Source organism: Rhinolophus sinicus, linkage group LG07, assembly GCF_036562045.2.
Source record: "Rhinolophus sinicus isolate RSC01 linkage group LG07, ASM3656204v1, whole genome shotgun sequence".
NCBI lineage: Eukaryota > Metazoa > Chordata > Mammalia > Chiroptera > Rhinolophidae > Rhinolophus > Rhinolophus sinicus.
In genome coordinates, this window is record NC_133757.1 from 69667825 (window position 1) to 69683558 (window position 15734).

The 15734-nt window shown below is 44.1% G+C and overlaps 1 protein-coding gene across 4 annotated transcripts; it reads right to left on the reverse strand.

Moving 5' to 3' along the window:
• Positions 1-301: 301 nt before the first annotated feature.
• Positions 302-12505, reverse strand: LOC109453990 (uncharacterized). Of its 4 annotated transcripts, none has more exons than XM_019744246.2 (4): positions 12317-12505; positions 6320-6446; positions 4462-4642; positions 302-4042 (listed from the first exon to the last, which is right to left on the reverse strand). In XM_019744246.2, the coding sequence occupies exons 1-4, from the start codon at positions 12317-12319 to the stop codon at positions 2515-2517; spliced, it is 1839 nt and encodes a 612-aa protein (XP_019599805.2). In that variant the 5' UTR covers positions 12320-12505; the 3' UTR covers positions 302-2514. The 4 variants fall into 4 exon arrangements, with proteins under 4 accessions (XP_019599805.2, XP_074193638.1, XP_019599804.2 ...); XM_074337537.1 differs by having other exon boundaries at positions 12420-12480; XM_019744245.2 differs by lacking the exon at positions 12317-12505 and adding an exon at positions 6884-12020.
• Between the last annotated feature and the right edge of the window lie 3229 nt (positions 12506-15734).

The following is a 15734-nucleotide window of genomic DNA, read 5'->3' on the forward strand; positions in this document are numbered from 1 at the left end:
TCAGCTCACCTAGAACACCGTTTGTCCCCGTTGTCCACAGACAACTAGGGAGCATATATATCTGCCTTCCCTCCCACATTGTTGAGCTACAGAAGCATGACTCCTGGTGATCTCTGATTGGAGACCATTGACATAAACAATAGTTAGGAATGAATTTCAGTATTAGGAATAACCAATTTTTATTTTAAAAAGATGTCAGTTGCATAAAAATTAAGGAAAAACATACCAGAGAAAATTTTCAAAAGATGTATTTATTTAATACTATTACTCCAGAATATATATGTAAAAATGGTCGCAATCGTAAGAATAAGTTATTCCTTAGAATAGGTTATTTTAACATATCCTTTCAGTTAATGAAACATAATACAAAATGACACATGTCAGTATACAACAGATCAAAAACCTGAATAAAATAGCTTTCTGAGAAACAATGTAGAAAAGTCCATTTGAAAAATAATGCATTGTTTCAATCACCTCTAAAAAATGAAAGAATACTTAGTAATCACATGTAAAAATTGAACATAATTAAACACTGGGTTTATCACTTAGAAAGCATTCAACTATACGAGAAAATTTCCACCGCCTGCCAAATGTATTCACTGATGTTTATTTCAACCATTAAAGTATCCAGAAAAAAGAAATGCAGGGTCAGTCCAGCCTCTCAACAGTGCAGCCTGAGAAGGACCTCCTGCATTTTGCTGCAGCATTACATCTGTCCAGGTAGAGGCTGGAAACAGATCTACCAATAGAGGGACAAGATGCCTCCTATAACAACCACAAAATTAGGAGAGGCATTGCAGATAAAGGAGGTGACAGAATGAGAGAAGATCACTAAGTTCAACAGCCTGAAGAAGTGGCCTGATGAACATCAAAGAGCTACAGGGAAATGCAAGAATTTCTTTGAACCTGAAAACCAAAGAGGGTCCACGATAGGGGAGTGCCTGGAGAAGTCTGTGGAATCTGCTGCCTAAGAGGGAACTAACATCAAATGTGTGTTTGGTTGTGGCCATTTCAGATGGGCAGACCCAGGCGTCATTAGAATATGCTGTAACTCAGGCCCACGGGATTCCCATGCATCTCTGTCTTCTGTTGGTACAGAAGATCTGAGAGTCATGGCTTCTTCACTTCTCCCTTCCAAACGTCATGCATCTTCCCTTATTCATGACCTTTAACTCACAATGATAACCAGAAGGGCTCTGGGCTATATAGTTTCCCACCTTACCCATGCTGATAACACAATTCCTGGAGCCATCTAGACACCAGCTTTCATTGTCATATCACAAGGTCACTCTTTGTAATCTCAATGCCCATTTTTCAACGAAGATCAACAACATTGAGTAGAGGGCAGGCCCGGTGGCTCAGGTGGTTGGAGCTCTGTGCTCCTAACTCCGAAGGCTGCCAGTTTGACTCCCACATAGGCCAGTGGGCTCTCAATCACAAGGATGCCAGTTCAACTCCTCAAGTCCTGCAAGGGATGGTGGGCTCTGCCCCCTGCAACTAAGATTGAACACGGCACCTTGAGCTGAGCTGCCGCTGAGCTTCCGGATGGCTTAGTTGGTTCAAGTGTATACTCTCAACCACAAGGCTGGCGGTTCAACTCCCGCAAGGGGTGGTGGGCTACGCCCCCTTCAACTAGCAAAGGCAACTGGACCTGGAGCTGAGCTGTGCCCTCCACAACTAAGACTGAAAGGACAACAACTTGAAGCTGAATGGCACCCTCCACAACTAAGATTGAAAGGACAACAACTTGACTTGGAAAAAAGTCCTGGAAGTACACACTGTTCCCCTTCCCCAATAAAATCTTTAAAAAAAAAAAAAAAAAAGCATTGAGCAGAGATCAAATTATGAACATAGTCAGAGAAGACCTTGCCCAATTACTAACTTCTATAAGGAACACAGATGTAGTGTCCATGAAAAACACATCTTTCAATAATAAAGATTAAAGAAAAGGATAGATATCAGGTAATAAAATTCCAGTATCTGCAGCAGTGGAACAGAACAGAAATGCCAATATAGATCTCATATCATGATCACACAGTAGGAACATGATAGAAAGTAAAAATCAAAAAAGTTTTTCATCTGAAATTATATCAAGCTTCACATGAAAGAAAACAAAAACCACTTATTACCCCTGGGTCCAAAAGACATTGTAATGGAAATGAGGCAAGTTTTATACAACTGTACTTTTGAAGTCCAAGGTAATAAACTATATGTAGTCCAGATAAAGGGACATAGAGAAATATTTATTATCTTAAGTTTTCATATCAGCAACATGAACCAGAAATTAATACACTGGAAATCAGTATTAGGAATGAGCTATTTACAAAGGCAAAACCATATTTATAATAAATAGAAGATTTCAGTCCTGCTCTGAGTTCCCATGTACAAAATAAGTAAAGTGTTACATATGAAGGTTTTCCACATTCTTTCCATCCATAGTTTCTCTCCAGTGTGTTTGCACACATTTACAATAACATTTTAAGGAAGAATGAAGGCTTCCCACAGTCCTTATATTCACGGTTTCTGTCCATCGTGTGTCCTCACATGTGCTCGCATGGATTCGAGATACTTGAAGGCTTTCCCACACTGCTGACATTCATAGGCATTCTTTTCACCATGCGTTCTCATGTGTTTTCTCAGGGATGTTGGATACCGGAAGGCTTTCCCACAGTGCTGGCATTCATCAGGTTTCTCCCCAGTATGGGTTCTCACATGCACTCGCAGGTTGTCAGGATACCTGAAGGTTTTCCCACACTCCTTACATTCATAGGGTTTCACTCCACTGTGTGATCTCATATGTCCTCGAAGAGAACAGAGACGACTGAAGGCTTTCCCACAGTGCTGACATTCAAAGGGTCTTTCCCCACTGTGTGTTCTCCCATGTATTCGAAGGGATGAGAGAAAACTGTAGGCTTTCCCACACTCTTTACATTCATAGGGTTTCACTCCACTGTGTATTCTCATATGACCTTGAAAATGTTGAAGCTGCCTAAAAGCTTTCCCACACTCCTTACATTCATAGGATTTCTCCCCACTGTGTGTTCTCACATGTTTCTGAAGGTAAGAGTGACTACTGAAGCCTTTGCCACATTGCTGACATTCGTAGGGCCTCTCCCCAGTGTGTGTCCTAACATGTACTCGCAGGGATGCAGCATACCTAAATGCTTTCCCACAGTGCTGACATTGGCAGGGCCTCTCTCCAGTGTGTGTCCTCACATGTACTTGCAGGTTTGCAGGATACCTGAAGGCTTTCCCACACTGCCGACATTCATAGGGTTTCACTCCACTGTGTGTCCTCACGTGTCCTCGAAGGGAGGAATGACGACTAAAGGCTTTCCCACAGTGCTGACATACATAGGGTCTCTCCCCACTGTGTGTTCTTGTATGTTCTTGCAGGTTTGTGAGATACCTGTAGGCTTTCCCACACTCCTTACACACATAGGGTTTCACTCCACTGTGCGTTCTCAGGTGTCTTCTAAAGTACTTCGGATTACCAAAAGCTTTCCCACATGCCTTACATTTATAGGACTTCTCTCCACTGTGAGTTCTCACATGTCCTGTAAGGTAGAAGTAATACATAAAGGCTTTCCCACATACTTTGCATGCGTGGATTTTCTGTCCACAAAGACCTCTCAGATGTTCCCGAAATGATGAGGGACAAATGAAAGCCTTTCCACATTTCTTACACTCACAAGAGTTTTTACTACTGAGAGTCTTTGCATGTTTCTTAGGTGCTGTCCCAGGATCCTGACATGTGCAGGGTTTCCCCACAAGGTCTGTTCCCACATGAAAGCTCACGCAAGAGACACACCTACAGACTCGCCCACATTCCTCACACACATGAGGGTTGTGTCCAGTGGGAGGTCTGGGCTGATTCTTCAGGAAACAACAATCCGTGCAGGCTTTTCCACACACAGTGCAGTCAGAGCATTGAACTCCAGTCGGATGTCGCTCAGGCACAGGCAACTCTGTGACCTGGTTCAGGGTGTGTCCACACCAATCACCTCCATGACCGTCCCAGGGACACTCCACACAATGACTCCTGTTCAAATGGGAAGAACACTGTTAGGGACTGAAGAGTAAAAGTGATGTATTTGTTAATGATTGTCTTATGATTATTTTGATGACGTCTTTGCCATTTTCATGTCATGGATATATTTTCAGCACTGTCTGCATTGTTCCATCCTGTAACAAGCTTAATGCTCTAGCTGGGCTCAAATAGAACCATAACTTTCCTTGTTTCTTATCTATATGGTTTCCTGATCACTATTTCTAACTGAATTCTGTTTCAATCATGCAATATCTGTATCAGACATTTAATATCTACATCACATTTATGAAAATAGTGTCTGGTGAGCATTCTCTGCATACACTATTGCTAGGTTTATACTTTTTCTTTAATTTCAAGTTGATCTAACACTCTGCCGATATTCCCCATTCCCCTGTGGGAGTACCACTCACCTCAAATGGCTCTCTTGGGTTTGGTGCTGATCTGCAATGTTATAAACTGTCCAGTTTTCTCTAAAAACGGAGCAGAAATCATTTCTTGTGAACTTTACTATTTTCTGTTCACTGGATATTTCCTTCTCCAAATTATCTTGCTGAGGACATGATGCACAGGTTTTAACTTGAGTGAAACAATCTGCAACAATTGATAGCATAATTCAATTAAATTTTCTGGGAAAGAAATGGTGGGGTAAAGGAAAAAAACAAAATAACAATGTGTGGATTTATTTTCATATAATGATCCAAAAGTGTAAACAAATTTTATAAAGAAGAATAAATTTGTGAACAAAGAAAAACTCTAAGGACCTTTGCTATTTGAGACTTCAGCAATAATAGGAAAAGTGAGTCAAAATAGCAGCCTTTTTTGAAGAAATATTTCAAAAAAGATAGAGATTGAATAGTAAAAAAAATGCAAACTAGGGGCTGGCCCGGTGGCTCAGGCGGTTAGAGCTCCATGCTCCTAACTCCGAAGGCTGCTGGTTCGATTCCCACATGGGCCAGTGGGCTCTCAACCACAAGTTTGCCGGTTCGATTCCTCAAGTCCTGCAAGGGATGGTGGGCTCCGCCCCCTGCAACTAAGACTGAACACAGCACCTTGAGCTGAGCTGCCTCCCGGATGGCTCAGTTGGTTAGAGAGCATCCTCTCAACCACAAGGTTGCCAGTTGATTCCTCGACTCCCGCAAGAGATGGTGGGCAGCGCCCCCTGCAACTAAAATTAAACACAACACCTTGAGCTGAGCTGCCGCTAAGCTCCCAGATGGCTCAGTTGGTTGGAGTGCGTCCTCTCAACCACAAGGTTGCCGGTTCAACTCCCGCAAGGGATGGTGGGCTGTGCCCCCTGTAACTAGAAACAGCAACTGGGCTTGGAGCTGAGCTGCGCCCTCCACAACTAAAGACTGAAAGGGCAACAACTTGAAGCTGAACGGCACCCTCCACAACTAAGATTGAAAGGACAACGACTTGACTTGGAAAAAAGGCCTGGAAGTACACACTGTTCCCCAATAAAGTCCTGTTCCCCTTTCCCAATTAAAAAAAAAAAAATCATAAAAAATTAAAAAAGCAAACTAGGAGGAACTGGGCAAAATGCACATGTCCAAATGCTACCTTTACAAAAGGAAATAAAGACAGTCTTTCCAAATGAGTGAGGAAAAGAAAGAAAGCAAGCCAGGGACATCACAAACGTCACCCTCCTCAAACACACACTGAGTCATGCTTCTGATGCACATGGACAAACGTCATTCCCTTATCTAGAACCTGTTGCTCCCCGAGGGTTGTCACTCTCCTGCAGTTCTCAGACACACAGGCCCTACATGGAGCCTTTCTCACGGTCCCCAGATGCCACCGGCTGATTGGATAGTGTGTGTGGTGTTGCCCTGTTCATAATGGAGGATGGAGGGCAACAAACATTCTATGAGAAGGGCCGATACTCGGGCTTCAAGGACAGTGAAAATGTATAGTGTGAGATTAATTGCAGAAAAATTACCATGTCAAATATGTATTAACCTCAATGTAACTTTCTCAAGAGTAAACGCCATAAAACTGTTTTTGCTGCCCCACAGTGAACTGAAGACATGCTCACGCTTAAAAAATTAGGGAGCCTCACACTTTTGTTCAAGAGAAATAAAAAGTCAATTTAACACATAAAACTTTGTTACCATGAAAAAGATATTTGACTCTAGGTAGGTTTCATGAAGGCTAGGATTGCATCTGTCTTTTTTGTAACATTGTCCTTCCTTGGACCTAATAGAAAAGGACAATTGTAAACATAATTTTTCCCCAAAAGATTAAGGGAAGGGATGAAGCCGTCCTCACCCACGGAGGCCAGGTTCCGGCAGGTCTCCAGCATCACTTCTCTGTAGAGCTTCCTCTGAGCACCATCCAGCAAAGCCCACTCTTCCCGGGTGAAGTTCACAGCCACATCCGCAAAAACCACTGTGTCCTGAAACATCCCACATGTTCTATTTCAACAAGGCATTTGTTCACCAATGCATGTGGGAGGATGGGGGAGGCTGACAGTCAGGGACCTGGACTCTATTCCTAGGACTCCTGAGCTCATGTTCTCATGGGAAACGATAACAAAGCAAGCAAACCACGTGAGAGACCCTCGGTAATGGTCAGTGCTTGGAACCCTGAAGCAGAGTGTGACAACTGATATAAAGTTCTCCTCACATAATTATAAAATGATTTCTCCTGAGATAGAGCAGATTCTGGGGTAAGGTAAAGATTGAAAACTGAACTTGTCATTCAGGTAACATGGAACTGGAATTCTTGGCTTATTCAAAATTTATTTCCATGTCAGCTCCAAGACCTGGATCCAGAATATCAGGATGTCACGAACACTGAGATTTCCAAGGCTGCTGATCTGACAACTCTCACCTTGGAAGCTGTCAGCATCAAGGAGCCTGGTCCAGTCCCTTCAGATCCAACAGAGTCAGAGAAACAACCCCTCCCAGGATGAGGTGCACACTGTGGACATAGATATAGGCCAGGGCCTGGGAACTGGAGCACCTGTTGGGTAAGAGGAGAGCCTGGTTCCTGAAGAACCTGATAAGCCAGAAGGGCCTCTGAAATCAACAACTAAGAGCCTGGAATTTAAGAAAATGGCCTCACAAAGAAGAATCACTGAACAAGCTAATGGTAAGAGACAAATGTGACTTTAACAGAGAGAAGAAAAACCCACCTCATGCATATTTTAGAGCAATATGGATGACATCACACCAACGAAATAAAAAGCAATTATTTTAAAAATTGAGATTTTAAAAGAATATATATATTCTCAAAATCTCACAAAAAGAAAACATCCCAACTACATTGGCTACAGAAAAAGCAACACTACTTCAACCAGGGTTGCAACTGGGATTTGCTAATCACACACCTGATACAAAACTTGTATTCTATATACAGAAAAGTCATACGACAAGAATAAAAAATAAAAGGTAACAAATAATGTGATTAAATAATGAGCACAGACTCTGAACAGACATTTCCCAAAGAAGAAATACAAATGGCAAGTAAGCACATGAAAGTCGCTAGACATGAGTCATCTGGAAAATGCAAATCGAACCAAAGCAGATTCCCATTCGCACCACTATTATGGCTGTGCAGACACATAAAAGCTGGCGAGGACATGAGGACGACAAGACCCTCATACACGGCTGATGGGAAGTAACGTGGGGAAGCCACTTTGGAAGACAGCCTGGCGGGTCCTCAAAATGGTGAGCATGGTGACCACGTACCACAGTAATTCCACTCCTAGGTGTTTATATACCCCAGATAATCGAACAAATAACAACACAGCACTAGTACAGTCATGTGTCAAATAACATTTCAGGCAAAGATGGATGGCATATATGAAAGTGGTCCCACAAACTATAATGGATCTGAGAAATTCCTAGTGTAGCCACCGTACTGTCATAGCACCACACATTCCTCACGTTTGGGGTGATGCTGGTGTGAACAAACATACTGTGCAACCAGTCATATAAAAGTACAGCACATACAATAATGTACATAATACTTGATAATGACAATAAAGGACTATGTCACTGCTTTATGTATTTACTATCATTGGGAAAACTCCACAAGGTCCCGAGAGACCGAAAAAAGAGACTGACAACTCCAACATTAAACAAAAAGTTTATTAAGGGATCTTACAGACAGAAGCAGAGTCTTGGGCAGCAGCAAGATGGCATCTCTGCAGCAAAAAGGTGACACAGGTAACATATACATATATGTTACACACACACACACACACACACACACACACACAGGTGGCTTGTAGCCTTGTGGTACATGCCAGGGTTGTAGCTGAGGAGCAATAGGCTGTATCCCATAGCCTAGGGTATACCATGAGTTTGTGTAAGCACAGTCTAAGCAGTTTGCACGGCAACGAAATCCCCCCAGGATGCATATCTCAGAATGTATCCATCCTTAAGTGGCACATGACTGTATAAATATATTCATAGCAGCGCGATTCATAATATCTAAAAAGTGAAAACAATTTAAAAGTCCATTAACTGAATTGGATAAGCAAAATGTGGGATGTTAACACAATGGAATATTATTTGGCAATAAAAGGAATGACGTAGTGATTCCTGGCACAAACTTACTGAACCTTAAGGACATTACCAGGCTTCACAAAAGACCACACTGAGTATGAAACTGCTTACATGAAATGTACAGAAGAAGCGAATCTATAGAGATATAAGTAGATTAATAAATTGCCAAGAACCAGGCATGGGGGAGCGGGACTAAATGCAGGGTGATGGCAGTAGAGACAAGTTTTCATTTGGGGTGATAAAAATGTTCCAACACTACAATATGAGGGTGGCTACACAATTCTGTAAATATACCAGATACCACTGAATTTTATGCTTTAAACAGGTAAATGTTATGGTATGTAAATTATACCTCAATTAAAGCTCATTTTGAAAAATTCAGACAAACTAAAAATATATCTTTCTTAAACTAATGGCATTTTTATTTAAACACAATGGAACTAGAACAAATAAAAATACAAAAAAGGAACAAAATACAGATGATTCAGAGATTAAGCAAATTGAGATATCACAACGGGGAGAGATTTTTGTAGATTAGCTGTAATGAGATAACTATACAGACATCGGTAAACATAGCTGGGATGCTGCAAGGAAACAGAACATCTGAGAATGTCCATGGTCACTACAGAAACACAATCAGTCAACTCAAATACCTCCACACTACAAATGCAGTTCTCAAAAGCTTCCTAGGCCAGGGAACAAAATTCAAAAGTCAGTGATTCCAAATTGTAGGAAGAAATTGCAGGATATTACCAAGACCATAAAGGAGCAATTCAAAACATATTCAAAGACAACATTCACAGATATAAAGGCAAAAGCCTTTTTAAAAGGCAATCGAACACATACACGTATAAAATGCGTCAGACAAAACCAAGTTCATTTCATTCCAGAAAGATGGATTAAATATTGGTTGTTCAATGAGTACAATTTCCTCCATTAATGGAAAAAAGACACACAAACCATAGGCTTCCGATCTACAGATGCTAAGGACACGCCTGTCTTATGTCACTGTTCATTAATGACAATACAACTTAAAGACGAGACGGGAACACGCATAATCAGAAAGAAATGGTGTCTACATAAAACCCAGAGCCAACTTCCTCTTTAACGGTGAAATGTTCCACCTGTTCCCTCTGAGACAGGGCACAAGGTGAGCGTGGGCACGGACTCAGTCTGCGCCTGTGAAGGCCTGCCAGTGCAGCCATGGAAAACAAGAAAGTGGAAAAAGATTTACAAAGAGCAAAAAACTAAACTTCATTCGTACCAGACGATAAGATTTAGCATTTAGAAAGCCCCAAATCCTGCAGACAAATTGTGAAACACGCGTATATATATATAACTGATCATAGCAAGGGTGCTGGTTAAAGTATAATATTCAAAAATTAATTTCAGGGGTGGCCGGTTAGCTCAGTTAGTTAGAGCATGGTACTAATAACACCAAAGTTGCCAGTTCAGTCCTGCATGGGCCACTGTGAGCTGTGCCCTCCTTAAAAAAAATTCATTTCAGTTCCATGTACAGTGACAAGAAGAAAATGACATTTTGAAAGAAACCATTTAGTCTCCTTCTTCCCAGGTGCCCGGTGCAAGGACACACCGAGCGCCAACAAGGAGCCGGAGATGGAACTGGAGGTACTGTGTTCTATTTCTAGAGGAGATTAAAGCTTCTGGGAATTTTCCAGTTTCCTTTCAACGTAGGATGAAAACAGTGATCCCAAAGTTGCCTTAATAGAAATTTCTATCCTGTCCAGGGAACAAGAGGGAAGAGCAGCCCAGTGCGCGCCAGTTCAGACCCTCAGCCACCCTCCCACAGCGCACAAGGCAGAGGTCAAAGCCCTTCCCAGGTAAGGGGACAGGATCTCCCTGTGGACAGGTTGCCCAGGTTGGACCCTCCTAGGAAAGGGATGAGGGGACCCCAAATCCCAGAAACTGAACTCTGGGTCCCCACATACCCTGCTCTATCTCTTCAGTGTGGAAACACCCCCTCCTCCTCCAGGGTCTCAATTCTCAATAAGGAGGAAACACTCAGCAAGAATCAGTTTAATTCTGACCCAAATTAACTTTCAAATTCATCAATTTCCCTCCAACAGTAAAATCCAAATGTTCACTCCCTGAGTCTGACCTTCATAGGCTTACTCCGTTCGCACAAATCACACTTAACTCCAACAACTCTGGACAATGCCAAACCAACCATCCCAGGTCACAGTTCACAAAATCTGCATTGATCTTTGACTTCAGCTATTAACAGGAAGTGGGACAGGATCACACAGTGTCACAAACTCTGCACCCTAAATGGCAGAGTCATTATGATTTTTACGAATCTTTTTAATCCATACCTCCACTGAACTCACATGAAAGTGTGGCACTGTGCTCATTTTCCCTACAATTCTAATAAAAGAGAGGAAATTTTCTGGATCTGAGACACTTTTTCCCAGCAGCATCTCTGGACAAACTCTGGAATAACAAAGGTCAGCAGGACAAAGTCCTGAGACACTTACCACCCTCACTAAGGAGAAGAAACAAGGCAAAAAGAATTCAGTCGTTTTACATCAGCGGAAACCAGAGGCTGGAATGAGGGAAAGCTCTCAGTGGAGCTGGACACAGAGGAGGCTGCTCACAGGTGTCAGGTGACAATGCTGAATCCTCTGAGCTCTGTGCCGGAATCACTGATGGAGGTGAAAGGAACCACCCCACCCCAGCCCATAATTTGTCCTCAAACAGGGCGTGTAGCAAGAAGCCCAATCCATCATCTGACATAGATAAGACTCTCAGATGTACTCCATATTTACTATGACAAGGTCAGAGGCAGACACCCCAGACCCCCACTCGCTGAGTCCTAAATGATTAGCGTTACTGCTAGTCCAAACAGAACAAGTTTGTTGGCCAGACTTTGGTTCAGCTTTACTCCTTCCCCCAGGCCCCAAAACTTTAACCTGTCGTCAGCCTGAGCCCACAGACAACCCCTCTCTTTAAAACCAAAACCTTTTGCCCAACTCTCCAGACGCTCACAGATCGTATGATCAGGACGCTCTCCCTACTGCACAGCCCTTTCTCCCCACCCCTGCAGTAACTCCTTTGAATGAAAGTCTCTCCTTAGGAAATTCTGACTTTCTATTTTCCACAAGCTGGACCAAGTGATCACAGTTGCGCGTTTCTTATCCAAACTTGACTCAGGCTCCTGTCCTCCCCACAGAGCTTGTCCCCACCCCGTCTGCACAAGCACTGAGACGCAGACGAGGCCCTGCTGACTGGAGCCCACAGTGTGCTGACCACACGGAGGCCCTTCCTGTCACACCGCCTTCCTGCTCCCTCTCCTTCCACAGAAAAGAAAAGCCCTTTCCTGTCTGATTTGAGAGGCCGGCACAGCTCTGAGATCCGAGTCTTGTCCCTATTGCACCAGACTCTGGAATAAAGTCTCCTTAACCAAGTACGCATGTGACGTTATCTGTCAGGTCCAGAAGAGCGGATCCCCCCACCCCGCGTCCACCCCGCCCCCAGCCCTTACTGCCCGCGACGGTGGTCGTCTCGTCTTCCCTTCGTCCTCCGCCCGGCTAAGGACCCGGGTTCAAACCCCCAGAACCCCCCCCCCCCCGAGTGCCGAGACAGGACGCTGGGACCAACCCCGCGGCCAAGGACAGAGACTATGGTCGGGACCCCGCAGGGCGCAGGGAGATGCGGGCCGCGCGCCGCTTCCAGCCGGTTCTGGTCGGTTCAAACCAGCCCCTCCCGGTCTCAGCCCAACCCGCACACGCACCATCTCGCGGCCGCGTTCCAGGTTCTCAGAGTGTCCTCCCCGCGGCTCTGCAGCAGACCCAGAAGGTGAGAGCGAAGGTGACAGGACACCTAAGGCCGCTTACCGCAGGTGCGCAAGAGCGCCTCCACCGGCCGAGAGAGACCGCAACTCAGTATGCGACCGCGCCGCCTCTCGCGCTGAACGAACAATGCTTTGGTCCCTCGCACCCTAATTGGACAATGCCTCAGGAACCCGCGACGTGATTGGACGGGACTCCAGGCCCTCCCGTTCTAAAGAATCTGATTGGACAAATCTCCGTCACGCCACCAGGCCTTTATTGCCCTGTTTTTGAGACCCTCATCCTATCCCGTGACTGGGGAGTTCCTCGACCCGCCCCTACAGTCTCGATTTTGCTCTGGGCCCCGCCTCCGTCCTTCCTCATTGGGCCAGGGAGCTTGAGTGACGGGCGGAGGCGGAGGTAGCAGGGCTGAACGCGGCGCAAGTGCGTGTTGTCGGCTGCAGCGGTTCCCTGCCAGCCATCTTCGGCTGAGCTGTGTCCTCCGGCGGCGGTGAAAGTGGACTCCTAGCTGAATCCGCACCCAGCAGGCGGACCGCGGTTCGCCCCGCAGTTCATGGGCACCACCTTGTTCTCCTCAGGGAGTGGGCAGTCCTGATTCAGTTTTCCCATGGATTTTCACGAGTGTGTTGGAGGCGGGGGGGGGGGGGGGGCGGACAGGTCCCAACAGGAGGGCCTGGTGACTTCTAGGGTCAGGAACTGGCTTGATGGCTTGGTGGCGAGGACACCGTAGATTTGTGCCCTTTGTTTAAGAACAAAGACTCACTGGCGTGACCTGGTGCAGGCAAGGTCTGGATAGGTTTTCAGTGTGTGACTTTTGACACCGTGAGGCCCCGCCCAGCTCCCCGTCCCCATATTGGGGCTTTAAGTCAGCTACCTTTGGCCCTGAGTCCTTTGCCCCACTGGACCCTGTGGCCCCAGCCATTGTGCAGGACTCGCAGCAGCACAGCCACAAGTGTGAGATGTCTGAATTCTCAGTGTGCATTTTACACTGAAAGGGAAATTTATGTGAGATCAGGCTTTTAGCTCCTGTGAATTTTGAAATCTAAAAAACTGTATTTTGATAAAGATTGAGACTTTAAAGGAACAGTCAGTTGGGAGAAGCTACGGCTTCTGGGAGTTCTTGAAGTGTTGAAGTTCTCCCATACTATGACACCCGGAGAACTTTTAACAGGAAAAACTCTATGCTTACAATAAAGCTCTGTCGTAGTAACCGCCCCTCCCCTTACCTTCCTTTTTTCCTCTCTGTAGTCTCCAACTTGGCACTGTCAACTGGCCAAAGATAACTCTCCAAAAATCCACCAAAAGAACCATTTACTCGGGAAAAGAAAAAGAAACAAGGTCACCGCAGAAGTGTGTGAATGCACACTTCCTGTGCTCCAACCAGCCACCCACGGGCAAAAATCCCAAACCCAAAATGGCTTCTCTTTATTAGCAACGCTTCCCTGGAAGTTACCACAAAGTTTAACAGGAAGTTAGGACTAGAGAGTCAGCAAGGAGCCCAGCTCCACCCATAGTCTTTCCAGCTCTATGGTAAATCATCTTAAGATGCCAGTTCACTTTTATAAGCACAGAGTTCAATATGTGCACTTGGCTTGCCATGTCTGCATGCACTGGGTTGTAATCTTTTTTCCCCAGAATAAATCCTTTTTGGTTACCAAAAAACTTAGTCGATATTGTTTTCCAGTCGACAATTTCCTTATTTATACTGGGGGTGCCAAAAAAGGTATACACGTGACTTGTAGTCATCTTTTGTTATTGGTTTATACTGAATATTACAATTTTAATAGTTTTTTCCTTTCTTAAAATGTGTACATTTTTGGCAACCTCTGTATCGTGATATTGCTCAGTTTTGTGAATGTTCAAAAAGCCACTGGGTTTAACACTTAAAAGTGTGAATAAATTACATTTCCAGTTTTTAAAACAAATGTAAAGGCCATGATAGCCTCAAAAACCCTACCTCCTAGCCCAACTAAGATATTAGGTTGGAGCAAAAGTAATTGCAGTTTTTGCAGTTATTTTTAACCTTTCAAACCGCAATTACTTTTGCACCAACCTAATACTTTGTCTCCGTGGATTTGCCTCTTCTGGATATTTGTTATAATTCGAATCATACACTATGTGGCCTTTTGTGTCTGGCTCCTTTCAGCATATTTTCAAGGCTCTTTCATGTTGCAGCACGTGTCGGTGCTTCCTTCCTTTTCATGGCTCAGTGATATTCCATCCCGTGTATATACTACACTTGGTTTATCCATTCATAAAACTGAAGAGTTAAAACCTCACCACAAAATATCTTTAATTGAAAATTATGGAGGCGGTCAGTCAGCTCAGTTGGTTAGAGCGCGATGCTCATAACACCAGGGTTGCCGGTTTGATTCCTGCGTGGGCCATGTGAGCTGCGCCCTCCACAACTAGATTGAAACAACTACTTGACTTGGAGCTGATGGGTCCTGGAAAAACACACTTAAAATAAAAGCTAAAAAAAAAAAAAGGTTTGTATACTAGTTTGGATTAAGCCACAAGAAGGAAGTCAACTAGCTGTTAACTGGACAAAAATAACCTTTAGATAGTTCATCAAAAAGTGAGTTTATTTGGGAAAACAAAACAAAACCAACCCAGCAGTGTGGGAACATGCACCTTCCGACTGGCCAAGCACATGCAAAAGAGGGCGATCTCTCAAGATGGCTCCCCTATAAGCCCTCCCCACAGGAAGTTAGAACCATAAAGTTTAACAGGAAATCAGGACTAGAGAGTAACAGGAAGCCCAGCTCCTGCCATAGACCTCCCCACTCCCTGGTCAACTTCCTTAAAGTGCCAGTTCGCTTTTATCATAGCACCCTATTAACCATTATAGAAATTGCTTGGTCTAGGGCCTGTAAACTACAGAAAAATAACCAAGAGAGCAGAAATAATAGTATATAATAAGTAAGAGTCACAAGATGTACAGCTTCTACCCCTGTACATCAACATAACTTAGTGACATGCATTGTTGTTTTACAACCCACAAAACTAACGACCAATGGAAACCAAGGGTCCTGATTTAATGTATAACTTTGATTTGATATGTAGACCCAGCCCTCTATTCAATTTCTTCACATAATTCCCGTTAAGCCTTAGGCCTTTCCCTTACTAGTCATTAACCCTGAGGCAGCCAGAAACAGGGTCTTGACTAAGGGTCTTGAGTACAGGTTTCTGTTAAGCTAAAGATAACATCACAGCCCAAATGTGTTTCAGCTCCTGAGCCCTAAAGCAGAACGACCCCTGAACACATCCTCATGAAACCAGACTGAGGGACTCCAAAGCTGACCTCAAGACTTGAAATTATGATTTACTGCCCTTACCTCACCTTTAACCAATCAGCAA